The 15,467-nt window shown below is 35.2% G+C and overlaps 1 protein-coding gene across 3 annotated transcripts in view; it reads right to left on the reverse strand.

The window, feature by feature from the left end:
* Positions 1 to 15,467, reverse strand: part of ovo (transcriptional regulator ovo) — a 215,934-nt gene that overhangs the window by 28,869 nt on the left and 171,598 nt on the right. The window contains exon 1 of one of the 3 annotated variants that reach the window (XM_035360958.2): positions 13,602 to 14,122. The exons of 1 other annotated variant lie outside the window; for it this stretch is intronic. In XM_035360958.2, the coding sequence (XP_035216849.1) occupies positions 13,602 to 13,749 (148 nt within the window). In that variant the 5' untranslated portion in view covers positions 13,750 to 14,122. Of the gene's footprint in view, positions 1 to 13,601; positions 14,123 to 15,467 lie in introns of those variants that run through there. One more of the 3 variants, XM_035360957.2, reaches the window with a different exon arrangement.

Raw genomic sequence — 15,467 nt, forward strand, 5'->3', positions numbered from 1 at the left:
AAATAGCCGAAACAGATACCGTTAGAAGAGTTTATATACTGAATCATACGGAAGTAAAACTGGCAATGAATAACTCTTCGGAAACGACAGTAGTTGCTGTCAAATTTCTTGAGCCTTCCGAACAGAACTTTCATCTGTTTGCAAAACATAACACACAGAGTTATACGGAAATGCATTCGGATCTTTTTCCATTAAACAACAGCCCACCAGCGGCCGAGCGGTAAAGTCGCTGAACACTGGTAGTTCGGTCCGAGGTTCGAATCCCGCGAACGGGCTGGCTGCATGGGTGTTTTCGTGGTTTTCCCCATGTGTAACGTGTATACGAGCCAGTTTCCCTTAGAAAGTCCTCCACGAAGGCATCCCTCCCCTTAGGCAGATAGCCCTCGAGGCTTTGCCATAATCACACACACACACACCATTAAACAACATACGCCAAGCAGTTTTTAACAGAAAGATAGTTATATGCGCCAACATTGCCTACACACCGTAAAATTAAATGTATTGATGTTCTCTCTGGTAGCAGTGTTCTAATATTCAAAGTAACTATTGTCTATAAAATATTTTTAAAGTATGTCATCCTATTTCATTTTTTGTTTATTGAAATAACTAAGAAGTGCATAACTTTGACAGTGGTAAAAGTTTGTGGATGACGAAAGTATGATTTCTCGCTGGAGACTGTCAAGTTGGTGTAGCTATCTTTCTAGTGGAAATTGTTTGACACATGCTGTCTTGCAATGGAAAAGATGCATTCATTTGTCTTGGATAGATCGTATATAGATAGCTTCGTCAGTATTTACAAAAGGGGCTTTTAAGGTCGCCGAAGGACTTTTAACAGAAACTTGTCATTTTCATTGTTCACACTACAAAGAGTCCATTTCGAAGACGGGAATCGAGAGCAGGACAAAAATATTATTATTTTGCAGTTTTAGCTACTCGACTACAGACGGTCGTATTAAGACGTTTAGAGGCCCTAAGTGCTTGAAAAATTTTGGTTTGCCCCGCAGTAATACATTTACAGTATAATATGTTTTTTTCCTCCCCCCCCCCATTTCTTCTCTCTCGGTCTTGGTGTAGTTACACCGTGTATTCCATAGTAAAGTCAGCAATAAGAATTTTTTGTGGTGCCCATTTCCATGAATTCCAAGGACCTTGTCTTTATTTTGCGTGTTTTTATTTTGCTTAATGGTTAATCCAGCTCTGGATCAAATATATCAATCAATATCAGCGGGGGAGATTTTATTTGATCGTAAATGGGACTGAGAACAATTATTTATTAAATTTTACAAATTTACATAACAACAAAATCTTAAATTTTTACCATGAAACAATAATACTGTAGGCTACGCAAACTCGCCCGCATGACTTGCGCAATTGTCTGGAAATACTGTTGGCTGCATAGGAAACGAATATGCCTTTCACGAGTTATCTACCGATTTCAAATCTTTCCTAACTTATGAAACTTTTTATCATTATATATAAATAAAAGAAAAGAAGAACAATATGTGTCGCGTGGTCCAAGGCCGTTAATTCGAAGCTCCTCATCTTCCACCGATAAAATCCGTTGCCTATTTTCCCGCCAGCTTCCTGATGAGGTTACTGTCACGGTTCTGGCAAGCTTCCAACGTTTCCTCTGTTTTTTTGATGAGGAGGAAAACTTTCACTGTCTCCGTTATGTGGCCGTGTGTGTTCGATCTTATGAGGGGGGGGGGGGGAGCGGAAAGAATCTTCCACTTTCCGCAGTGCTTACGAGATCCGGGTTTGCCTAAGGGCTTAAAGGTGACTTTCGAATCCCTTAAACAAAATTCACCTAGGTAATATGCATGGAACCGATTTATTACGTAAAACCTTATTTTTAGACCGGAATTCTGAGGCCACATTCTGAGAAATGAGCGAATACAGAATAAAGAAACATACATTGCTTTCCAAGCTTTCGTGCGCAATAGCAGACAAACTTCAGAATTTCTAAATACTTAGTACTTTTTGGAGACCGGGGGTGGAGGAGGAAGAATGAAACCTATTGGGCAAACGACTCTAGCTCAAAATTCCTTTACCACGTTAGCAGTTGGCCGTCGCGGAAGGGAAGAGTGGTGAGGGATCAAAAGCTGCATTCGCTGAGTTCAATAGTAAGGGGATAATACGTTATTGCTTAAAGGTGCATGCCTGTTCGGTTTAATACCTTGCCATGCAGGAAAACTTGGTACGAAAATATGTTTTTAAAACTTCCTCGTTTGTGTACTTTTATATAGATATGTCTTTAAATTCCGCAGATAAAGCAATACTGATAAATAGATACGGTATGGCAAACAGTATTTATACGATACACAGTTTTAATTAATTATAACAGAATAATTGACAGCAATGCTAGGATTAATGGGATAAACAATTAAAACGCTTCCAAATTTAACTTTTAGCACGTTTTAGTAAAGATTTTGGCTAGAAACCACATTTTACCAATGCAACTTTATTTATCTATTTTTCGCTAAAAACATTCTCATCTTCAGCAATTCTCTATCGTTACACTCTTTATTTTTCTCTAAGAATCTTATTTCTGTTTGCTTACAGACTCCTTCTCCCACTTTTAGAAAGTAAAAAAAAAAAAAAAACCACCTCTCTGGAACTAAGCATTTAGGAATTTTTAACTTATTTTTTTTTAATCGGAAAAGGTATGTTTTTGAAGAAGTATTTTCGAAGGGAAACTGTTTCATATTGATGCTACACGTAAGGAAAAATCACGAAAATGCTATGCAGAAAACCCGCTTGCGAGAAAACGAACCCGAAACGAACTAAAAGCATTCAGTAAATTTAAGCCTTTTGCCAACAACTGCAGATTTCAACAAAATTGTGAAAAAGCGAAGCAGTATGTTAGTTGCTTTAAGAAATTATTCATAAAATTGCGCTTAACTCATTTAGCGTTTATTCGTCTAGAAGACTTCTATGAGTAGGTACCAAAAGATACGCCGGTAACTTTATAAAGAGAATGGTAACATCACCTTAAACGGTAGAAATGCATTTCTAAAACAAGCTCTCGATAATTCGAAGCATCCATCTAACATTTATTTGCTAAGCAATTTATGCTTAACCCCTGAAACTACAAGACAGATAACATAAGGTAGCGAAAGTGAAGGGGGGTAAGGTCATGGATCACCAGCAGGAATAACGGGTTGGGGGACGAACTCGCTTATTCACTAGAACCGTTGGAAGAAAGGTTGTTAATGTAAGAATAAGTCGCCTACGCTGGAGGAAGGGCAAAGACGCCTAACGTTTTTTCCTTACGAAACAGCAGCGGTCTTAACATTACAGGCCTCAAGCCACCATCTGTTCGACGTCAAACGGCCAAACATTCCACAGCTTTCGAACTTGAAGCAAGTCAGCGATGCAACCATACTGAAATCACTATAGACGCCATTTCTCTATGTGGCTTATTGTTACTTAAACAGTGCAATTAATCCGCAGAGTTCGATAATCAATTTCCTTTGCAATTTGATGCTGCAATTTCATTAATCAAAATAACCGTTTAAAAAGCTCTACCAAATTTTAGTGCACAAAGAAAAGAGGGGAAGATCATATTTTCGAGTAAATACGATATACAGTATAAAAGCGTTAAAACTCTATAAGAAAATAAAATGGAAATAGCGCTGGAAACGCTCCCTTCTTATGTCATTTAGAATACACACTTTTTGATGTTAAATAAAATTTTTTGTGGTTGTTTATGAATAGGTGAACAAAATTGTCAGCAAAGAATAAACTGAAATGCTACAACAATATTTTTCTTCTGTGGGATGAAGAAGCGCATTATTTCTTAAATATGGCTTTTAGACTCGTATTTACAGAAATTCTCATTTAATTACTATTAATTAATTTAAATGGATCTCATTTAATTACAGGTGAAAGAATTACGAAATTCGACAAGGATGCATACAGTGAAACTTCGGTTTACATAATTAAGTCGTTCCTGAAGGCCGTTCGTCAACCGAAGCAATTTTTCCCATAGATATTCATGCAAAATGTATTAATTCGTTCTTGGACCACATGTCATTCGAACTTTGTCCAATGTGATTTGTTGCCTACGTTTCAGAATATCTCTAAAGTAAGCCTGTCTCTGAAACTACTAAAGTTGCTACTGCTCTTGTCATTGAAACTTGCTACTGCTTTATCAAGAAGATAACAAGAAGAAAACTTAATATAGGTAAAATATCGATTTAATATTGGTAGCTCTAACCGGGTTCAAATCCCGGTGAACGGGCTTTGCAAAGATCTCCACGAAGGCATCTCTCCCCTCACGCAGATAACCCTCGCATGCTTTACCGTAAACAAACAAACCAAAACCTGTTCACAAAAAACTCATAATGATTAACAGTATTGTCCAAGAAATTCTTAAAAACAGCTCAGACACAACACTTTATTTAAACTCAATAATTAAACAGTGCGTTTTTTCCACAATTCAAAAGCATTTCATGCTAGTTTAAACTTTAAAACGTTTAACCCATTAGCCGCTGGTGTTGCGTTGACGCAACGGTCAAAATAAATGCGTATATAAATATAACTACCTAAGATATTTTATTCCAGCAGATGATTTTGTGTAGGGAATATTATGAAGATTATTTCTGTAAAAAAATATTTGCCTTCAACAATCATTTTGTTTATAATAATTAATCTCATATTTTAAGCAAAATTTCCGACCGGGTATTTTCGCTGAAAATATTTAACGAAAGACTCGCCGTCTTTATGAGTGATCTACTTTTAGTTAAGGTCACCGTTTATCAGAACATTACATCAGTAAGATGTTTATATTTGTGTTGGGAAGGGAGGGAAAACAGGGGTTGCGTTGACGCAACGTCAGCAGGAAACGGGTAGTCAATCTCCTTTTTCATTCATTCCTTTCGGGCCCACCAGCGGCCGAGCGGTAAAGTCGCTGAACACTGGTAGTTCGGTCCGAGGTTCGAATCCCGCGAAAGGGCTGGCTGCATGGGCGTTTTCGTGGTTTTCCCTATGTGCAACGTGTATACGAGCTAGTTTCCCTTAGAAAGTCGGCCCACCAGCGGCCGAGCGGTAAAGACGCTGAACACTGGTAGTTCGGTCTGAGGTTCGAATCCCGCGAACGGGCTGGCTGCATGGGCGTTTTCGTGGTTTTCCCCATGTGTAACGTGTATACGAGCCAGTTTCCCTTAGAAAGTCCTCCACGAAAGGCATCCCTCCCTTTAGGCAGATAGCCCTCGTGTGCTTTGCCATAATTAAATACACCACACCCTTAGAAAGTCCTCCACGAAGGCATCCCTCCCCTTAGGCAGATAGCCCTAGTGTGCTTTGCCATAATTAAATAAACCAAACCAAACCATTCATTCCTTTCGATGTTCTGATTCATGTTCTGGTTGTTTAAAAATGCCTATAACGAGGTATTTTACATTAGAAGAAGCCCTTCAAAGATTTTTTGATAAAGAAACAGATGATGATAATGTTAATAATGACCAGAATGAAACTGATATTGTTGTTGTTCCCCCAGAAATTGCAGAGGCTAATGACGAAGAAGAAAGGAATGGCAGTGTTTTAAATAATGATAATGATATTTTACCAAATGATACTGCTGGGGAAGTTGAAATTCACGTAAGAAGTAAGTTTCAGCCTTCTAAAAGAATTTATAGTCATACTAAAAAGTTTAAAAAGCAGAAGACTGAAATCTTGAAGTGGATAAAAAAGGAACTCTTAGTTATGTCTCAAGAAGAACATGAAGAAAGAGATAAAAGAGAAATTATAAAAGACAAAACACAAGGTAAAACTAGTGCACAGATTTTCGATTTTCTTTTTGGTTTAGACATTTACTCTCTTCTCATTGAACAGACAAATATATACGCTCAGCAAAAAAAAAAAAAAAAAAAAAAAAAAAAAAAAAAAAAAGGCGGGCCCAGAATTTATTGCATCTGAAGCCTATATGAGAAGATTTATTGGAATATAATTGCTTACAGGATATCATATTCTTTACCTCAAGAAAAAAATGTATTCGTCTTTTGATAAGGACATTTCTGTTCCTGTTGTACAAGAATTGATATCGCGTTTGCAGTACAGGAATATGAAGCAGAATTTGCATTTGACAATAGTCAAATTGACAATACTGATAAATTATATGAGGTGAGACCGTATCTAAACTTACTAAATATCACCCCCTGTTACTACTGGAAATATAAAGCCTCTTAGATTTCAGATGCGAGAATGCATTACTCCTTTTGCAAACTCCTATTAAGAGTGTAGAATTAACCAGAAATAGATCAGCAGCAGGAAGATCTAGTAAATTCAGCATTCAAAAACCATTGCATGGAGAGGGTAGACATTTTATCGTAAAGTCCGTTGATAACAAAAGACTTTGTTGTAAAGAGTACCATAGCCAGACCGTTTATAGATGCGAAGTATGTAATTTAGCTTTACATCATGATTGTAATCAAGCTTTTCATGCTTGAATCTTTCAAATGAAATAATCTGTATTTGTAAAAGAAATACAATGTATATTTTAATATTAAATTAATTACAAGTAAAGTGATTTGTAGATTTATAAAACGTTATACAGCTAAAAAGTAATCCTGCGCTCCGCTCAAAAGAAACATCACACGAGTAGAATCTTACTCACTAGACATCCGTAATCTTATTCCGCTGACGTTGCGCGAACGCAACACTCGCTTTTTCCACAGGTAAGAGCATTTTTTTTTTAATTTATTTTTTTTTTTAATTTTCAATGTAAATTTATGTTATAAATGCTTAATTTAATATTTGTTATTATTTTCATGAGAAAAGAAACCTTCCTTGTAGTTTTGGCGGTTAATGGGTTAAGAAAATTTTAAATTCAGAAAATGCGTAATACGTCTGTTATTTGTCTCTTAAATGCGGGAAATGTCTTACAGGCAGACATTGAAAAATTTACAAACTGTGCATAATATCTGATTCAATTTGTGAGAGGATGGCTAACAGAATTTAAGAAAAGTCTTAATAATGTTCTCGGTGAATAACGCAGGGATAGACCGTCTTTCTGTAAAACACAAGAGAAAATATCCTGGAACTGCTCTCGGTTTCTTCAGTGGATACCATCAAGACGACGATGAATTTGAGTCAGATGGACAATACATAAGTACCCCCCCCTTACGATTCCAGAACGAAAACGTCAAGCTATGAAATAGAAGTATTTCGGGTCCTCTTTCCTCAGAAACACCCCTCAGCTAGGAGAAAAAGTCGAAAATTCAAACAAGTGATTTTAAACTTGAGAAACGGAATTTTTGCCTCCAGGGAAAACAATAAACTAAGAAAAGTATACTCAAGTCCGGCGATCGAGCGAAGCGCTCATTCAAGGTGTGGTACCGACTCGTGACAACGCCCGGCCGCAACGCCCTTTTCTGCATTTGAAGATCAGCGTACAGCACTTCGATGATCAAGAAGCTAGGTACATTCCTGTACAAACGAACAATAAGTTTTTTAGGTAGAACACTATTTAAACTGATACTCCTTTAAAATAAAGCTTTAATGATGCGGAGAAATTAATTTGAAAATATGGTTTGGTCTACTGATTATGACAAAGCATTTCAGGTTTATCTGCTTGAGGGGAGGGATGCCATCGTGGAGGAGTTTCTACGAAATTTAATTTAAAGTCTGCCCGTAAAGGTAGTATAAATGTTTAATAGCTTCATTTCGTTTCTCTCTGTAGTTTTCTGAATACCCTAAAACAATTAATTAATCACAAAGGTGAATTATACTGTTAATATTTACTTTGCAAGCACGTTGCATTATTTCGAATAATCCAAATCTTCTGATCTAAAAATAGAAGATATTATGGAATTTATGATGTTGCACAAAATAACATTTCTATCAAAATGATTATGAAGTAGATTAACTTAAAAGCGTTCGGATATGTTGCTTTGATGCGACATGGAGGTCAGTATATTCAGATTATGTAAATTCTGAGAATTCTGTAAATGTAATGAGCAAATTAAGCATGTGTTTAAACGTACTACTAGGATATAAAGACTTTTAGATACTTTTTTTTATTATTTTTCAAAAATATCGTAAACATTAAGAAGTAACTATCAAGTCCTACATCAATTAACGCGGTGATAAGCTTTCTTCCAAAAAGGTGCTCACTATCCATAGAATACGATAGATGGCACTGCGATCGCATCTTCGAAGGAAAATCGTAATCGCGGGAGAGGGTGGCGATTTGACTACTAAATTATGTCCGACAGCTGACCAAATGCATAGTGGTTAGGGAAGCCTAGTATAATACCGAAGGGCACGAGTTCGAATCCTGGACAAGGCATGGACGTTTGTAAAAGTGTAGTGTCTTTGCGACATGGGGGCATTCTAAATACATGGTGAGCCGAAAGTCCTCTCGAGAGGTTGTGGTAGGAGAAGAGGTGTGGGAGACCGTCGTATCCGTCCCCCCGGGGGTGCTCTCCATCTAAATTGGGGGCGGAACTGAGGGAAGTCGCCAAGCCTATTTTCTAATTAATGGCAACATGCCACGTTTTTAAAACTGCTATCACTTCCAAAAATGTTCCTTTGAAATGAGATGCGTTCTGCAAAAACCATAACCTAGACGTCTTTCTGGATCAATTTTGTGCATTAATTATGTATATACTGTACAAAAAATAATAATAAAAGATATACTAATATTCTTGTTTCGAAGTACCTTTAAACTTCAAAAACTAAAACACATGCTATTAACATTAAAAACAAAACACTTTGAAATCTACCAGTAATCTGAGATGCATTCTTGGAATCGATTCTTAACTGGCATTACGAATCATTTTTATAGTTTGATATGATCTTAAATATCTGAAAACGGATAATTTGCTGTCGTAAACGAGATCATGTAAAATATTTGTCAATAATAATAAAATACAGTAATATAGTCTCATAAATTTTTACTGGTTTTCAAATTAATTGAAAACTATAATCTCTATACGGAAAATTATTCCTGTGAAAGTTAAGCATAAAACTGCAGCTAGCTGTATCTCGCAATTCTTGTTACCTCATCAGCGTTAAACTCTATCAGGAACAGCAAGAAGTTTTTTCAGTGTCAAGTGGGAGTTGCTCTAGGACTTCAATAGTTTATTGGTGCATCAATTTAAATAAATTCTGGTTCATCTTTAGAGCATCATTATCCTGGTCAAATACCGTGAAAATAAAATATCAGTAAATTTAAGATTCAGTGTACTATGAAAATTCACCATTATAGAAATAAAACCACACACCTTTTTACCGATTACTTATAAACAAGCACTGAAAATACCGGTAGCTTAAGACTGCCGATTTCTCCCGTATTTTTCAGAGAAACTCCCCCCTTCCCTGTGAAAACCTACAGAAATGTTCCTCAGGTAACGTTGATCCCGTAGGACCCAACTGACCTCTAAGGAACTTCTACTTCTTGAAAGGGAATTCTGTTTTCTTCAGCCATTCTTAAATTTCCCCCTCACAAAATATTCCCAAGCTCCTTCCATTCGAAATAAGGTTACATGCACCCAGATTGGGAGTCGAAAATGCCACCCTCCCCCTTTCAATGTCCCCGGATTGATTGTTCAGGCGAAACTACGGTCAGCGAGTCAGGGTCGAGGCTGTCTCTTAAACCACCCGATAGTCTCCTTGCCTTGACCTTGAATACAATGGCCCAAACCCCTAGAAGCACCTTTCTCACCCACCTCTGCGGAAACGTAGCATATTATTCACTCCGATTACGTATTCTCACGGTGGACACAACCCTGCACCTACATTTCCTCTTCTTTGCTCTGCATTAGGTTCTTGAACGCCTTGTAATAAAAGAGTGCCCTCCTGTTTCCTGTACTTACGTCACTTTCTTTTGGCTAAAACTCTTCAAAATTTTAACGTCCTCTTTGTACATTTCTGTTGAAGCATGAGGTACTTTCAGAAAGTGAATGCGGTGGTCAGCGCCTTTAAAGGATTCTGAAACAAAGGAAAGCTTCGACAAAAGTGGGTTATAGGGGATACCAAAAATAGAAATATTATACAACACGAAAACAGATGCTGCTCTTCCGTACTGGTTTTGCACGGTTCACTACTACGCGAATGGCTGAAAAACTCTCAGAATTGCGGAATAAGTGGAAGCTCATAATTCAAATACAATAAATTTCATGATAACGCGAGGGTAAAGTGAGATCGTTTAAATGCGACGTTTTGGGACCAGCATTTGGTTTTAAAAATCTTCCGGTACAGCTCGTCAACCAGCCGCTTTCGAAGAGTCAGTGTTGGCCAGTAGAAAAAACTGCACAATAAGCTAGGTAAACCTAATTTCATTCAGATCAGATAATGTCATTGAATTCAAAAGAAACTTGGTTTACAACAATTTGCAATTCATTTTTAGATTTTGATAAACTAGAGCGTTTTTACCTATCTATGTATGAATTATCATTAAAAAAAAGCATGTACACAACATTCTTATAGTGCTAGAAATAAATTCTTTTTTTCCCCCTCACGAGCTTAACTTTTAAAATATGCATATAAATATTAAACATGGAATTTTACTTCAATATTTATATAACGAATATATCATTACGAAATTACCATGTGCTTAAATAATACTTTAATAACGAATTGCATTCGTGTTTCATTAAATATATAAAATATATCCATTAAGCATTATTTAAGAGAAAGAATGACAGTGCTAAAGTGAAATATGCATTTTCCAGCCGAAGACTTGCGGACAAATTAATTCACGCCAGAGCTGCTGATACAAACCAAAATCACTTCATAGGTATTAAAATGTATCATAATTTAAAATATCATACCAGTTTGTTAGAATATTTACCTTCCTAATTACTACATACTAAAGCTGTAACGAAAAAAAGATACGAAAATTTTTGGGAAGCAGCATTATGGGCCCCTGTGCAAAGCAGTGCTCTGAAGCCCCTAATAAGACAACCAACTCGCAGAAATGAAATGTTGAGGAATTAGCATGGGCCAGCGGGCAAGGGCCCAGCGTTAAGTTGCTCTGAGTAAAGTAAAAAAAATATGTAATGTATACATAAATCCATTTGAAATAAAGTAAAATACAGTAGTAATTTTCCGTGGAGAGAAATTGGATTGTCTTACAACTGCTGTCACAAGCAGCTTTTAGCATTTTGAAACAAAAGAGTTTCAAAGATGTTTATTTCTTACCTTCTTGTAAGTAATTTCATCATTTATTACGTATTCATGTTTATTAATACGTACTGATGAATTTTCAGAAAAATCACATGAATCACAATAAAATAATTCGATTCTAAAAGTTTTAAAAGGGTGTGAAAATAAATGATAACAAAAGAAAATCAACTAAATATGAAACTCTATAAAATATACACTCTCCCTTTTTTCACTAAAGATAAATTTGCTTTTCTAAAAAAAAAAAAAAAAAAAAAAAAAAAAAAAATCCATTCTATTTTTTCAAAATATACCATTTTACCAAATTTGTCAGCCACATAGAATAAACTTCAAATTTACAGATTGCCTAAAGTTTAACATAACGGCTACTTTTTATCAGATGAAAGCGGAAGTTTCAAGAGGCATAAATTTTAAGAGAAAAGAATTTTGTGGAAGGGTGCAGCATAAAAGATCTCGAAACTTAAAAAATAAACAAGCTTGAAAATTAGATATAGAAATCAAGTTCTTCCGCTCGATTTTTTTATTAAAAAGAATTACTGGTTGATAGCGTATAAACATAGTTGCTTATGTATTTTTGTAATCCTTGGTAATAATTGGTTAATTTTTATGACAACATACGAGAGTGCTACTATAATCTCTGGCAAAAGCAATGAATTGTAATAATTGTTTTATTACTGTAAACATTCTTGGCAATTGAGCGCATGCAAAAATCAGCAAAATGCAAAACACATAAAAATGTCAACAATGTATTCCTGAAATGGAATGAATTCGTTGCATGTGTTTATTTGCTGGGACGTATCTTCCAAAATTAAAGTGGAATTTTTCTACTCCATTAGTATCAGAGATTTACCATACGATAATAAGAAATAAAATAGCATGCAAACTTTTATTATCAGCAATGAAACTTTGGATGGGTCTGATACAGAACCAACCGAAATCAGATAACAGTGTGTCGCAACGCTCTGATACTGCTACTCATATAAGAACGAAATTCTCTTCCCAGAAGTCCTTGGAAAACTGAACTTGACCGCTTTCACTAACGTATTTGGCCACTGGCCACAAAACAAACATAAAATCCGAAATGAATTTTTTCCCCCTTCTATGGCCAGAAATGACAATTAGATGTTTCTAGGTGGTTTGGCTGGTATATCCCATTACACCATCCCAGCCGCAACGCATGGCTGCAATCATACCAACGTCATCATTATTTCTCTTTCAGTTAAATCTAATGAAAACAAACTGCGTAATTGGAAAGATTTCAAGAAGGAGGAATTCTTCCTTCTGAATGTCAATTTAATTATTAAAAAAATAGTCATAAGCGTTTGGATAAAATATTTTTCCCTTTAAGGCTGGGACCATCTGATCATTTAGCGCAATTTACAATAAATATTTATCGTAAATTTTTATGCTCATTTTGCAAACAGCTGAACACTTTCCCTCATTAAACCGAGAAATATGGTATTTAAAATTACTTCAAGCTCATTATTTAAATTTAAATTTTGAAAATAATTTAAATTCTTCTAGAGCGAATTCGTTATTTCCTGAGAGTGATTCGGAACGAATTATGAATTCGAAGATCCTCAGAGCGAATGATAAAAAATGGTAAGTTAAATAATAACAGTAACAGAACATAGCGCCGTCCGAGAAAAGAATTTTACTGAAAAATGATGCAAATAAGATAGAGGAGCACAATCGCAAGAACACATTTTAAATCTAGGTGTTGGAAGGAAAAAATATATAATAATTGGTATATTATTCTTAATCATAACTGCTTAGCAATCATATCTCAGAATGAACTGATAAACCTAAGCTATATATCATGAACATGACAAATGTTGAAAATTCCGCACAAAATTTTATGTACCCTGAAATCTTGCTAATATTAAATAGTAAGATAATTGTGAGTGCCCAATACTGTTGACAACATATAAATTTGTTATAAAATCGCCAACGTAGAAACCAACAAATGTATGATTACATGCAAAGAAAAATGCGAGAATGAAAACAATTATTAATGATCAAAATTTATAATTTAAAAGATCAGAACTTTTCCAAATCATGCATGCTTATCTAAAGGAGGTACTTAATAGAACATGTAATTCAATTTCGAAATCGGACAAGTGCTTCTTCGAAATTACTTCCAGGAAGAACGAGCAAAACATTTCAGTTAAAACTAGCATATTAAAAAGACCTTGAGGAAAAGCAAGTCAAACACTATTCGTTAGGTCATTTTGCAACATAACTACATTAATTCGAAATAAAATTTACGAAAAAGCGCTAAAATAAATAAAACTTTAAACCAATACAATATGAAAATATATTTTTAAAAAATTAACTTGCGACGAAATTTCAAACTAAAAGTGTACGGAAATACGGCAACTGTTCACTCCGTTACTAATTGAAAAGATCCAGTTGTCACCAAAACGAGGCAAAAGAAGTCACAGTAAATCTAAATCAATAGAGAAAAGTCTTACCAGAAATTGAAGAAATATGTGGTTCTTCAGGCTTTGAGGCCGGCGGTGTATTTGTGGACTGTTCTGGACTTGGAGGTGGTGTGACAATTCCAGATGCTGCAGTCTTCCAATGTTGACGAAGTTTGCGCACTAAGAACACTTTCGGCATCGTTGATGCCAAAGAGTAAGTTCGAGAGAAAGAAATATAACAACGTAGCACCAAGCTCTCTTCCTTCCAAACGCTTGAGAGAAGTAAACAAATGAAGAGTAAAATTAATATAGGCCCACTTGGGGTCTCAACTGGATAGGATTTCCCTTAACGTCCAGCTCTGATTGCTACCTGTAGTAGTTATGGATGAACCTAGAGTAAGATGGGAGACGTTTGCAAAATACTCCCGGTACCTGTAGAAGGTTGGACATAAATGTGGGCTAGTAAACCACTGAGAAGTCAGGCGGTCCCGCGCTCAGCGATGAAACGAAAGTGAGTGGACGAGAAGGGCATGTGACGTCACATATAGGTGGCCGGACCTTCTATTACAGGAGGGGAAAGTAAGGGAACTTTCAGGTGGCCGTGAAAAACTGACGGTACGGGTTACCAGGTTGAAGGGCGCGAGTGCTCGCCAAACGACAGTCTTGTTTACGCCAATTCTGTCCGCTTTCAACCGGGCGAGTTTCGATTTCGATTTTTTCAAAGTTAACAGTTACAAAATACGTTCTCGTTATTTTTGATTGTTCAGTTTTGCCTTATTTTAAAATACATGTTTACTCAATCTTCAAATTTACTTGAGCTAATTAGACTTTTGTTTTGTTTTAGATTATTCACTAAATTAGAAATCTCTGTTCTTTTTTGAAACAAAGTTTCTCATTTTTCCTGCAAAATTTTGGTTTGCTTTTTTTTTAAATGTAGAATTTAAGCAGTTTTGTTTCATGTGCTATGTACTTAAGTTTTTATGATTGCTCCTTAGAAAGTTATTTCTGAAGCACTTTTCCGCTTCCTGTAAGACTGAAAAAAAGCTTAAGATTTATTGCGCATAAATACAGGTCCCGTAATTTATAATCAAAATATTTGATAAATAACGTTACTCACTATCACAGATTTCATCACTCACTATCGTAAATATTTGATAAATATGTTACTCACTATCATAGATTTTTATTCATGGAAAAAAAAAAATAGGTCCATATTTATTTTCTCTAGATGACGGAATGTTTCTTAGTTGAATAATTTTAAAATTTTAAAGGTAGTACACCTTTCGTTTTGGATTAATATCATAAAATCATTGGGAAAATGCTTTTGTGACTGTTTCTCAAATTATAAGTAAATAAATCTCTTGCTGTATCAAATTGCTAATATTTCATTCATACAATTTTCAGTCTATTAAGACAAGGCAATAGTATAATTATATACTGTATTAAAAATCAATCCATTCTGACAATAGCGAACAAATATGAGAAAAGGAAAACTGGGAACATACGCTATCACTCTCTGTGTTTACAAACGTGTTTAACTATTAGTATTATTTTCATTATTCTTCTATATGATACTCAAGGATCGTTTTTCTAGAAGTAAAATTTTCATTCAATAATTTATTTCCTCTGTTGCTTACATCAAGCATAATTTTCACATTTTAAATGTAGTTGATTAGAAGTGTGATATTTTTAAAGATTTTAAAATTATTTCTTTGATACTATATAAATCTTTTCTTGACTGTAGCTTAAGCTTTTACAGATTTTTTTTTTTTTTTTTTTTTTTTTTTTTTTTTATATATAGTAGCGTTGCAACAGAAGGTTGACATCTTTAATTGGAAGCCAAGATCGATGTAGTGGGAAACATTTATATATATATATATATATATATATATATATAAAAGAAAAAATTGCTTAGAA

The sequence above is a fragment of the Stegodyphus dumicola genome, chromosome X1 (assembly GCF_044657685.1).
Source record: "Stegodyphus dumicola isolate Sdum_Otavi_A_Nest chromosome X1, ASM4465768v1".
NCBI lineage: Eukaryota > Metazoa > Arthropoda > Arachnida > Araneae > Eresidae > Stegodyphus > Stegodyphus dumicola.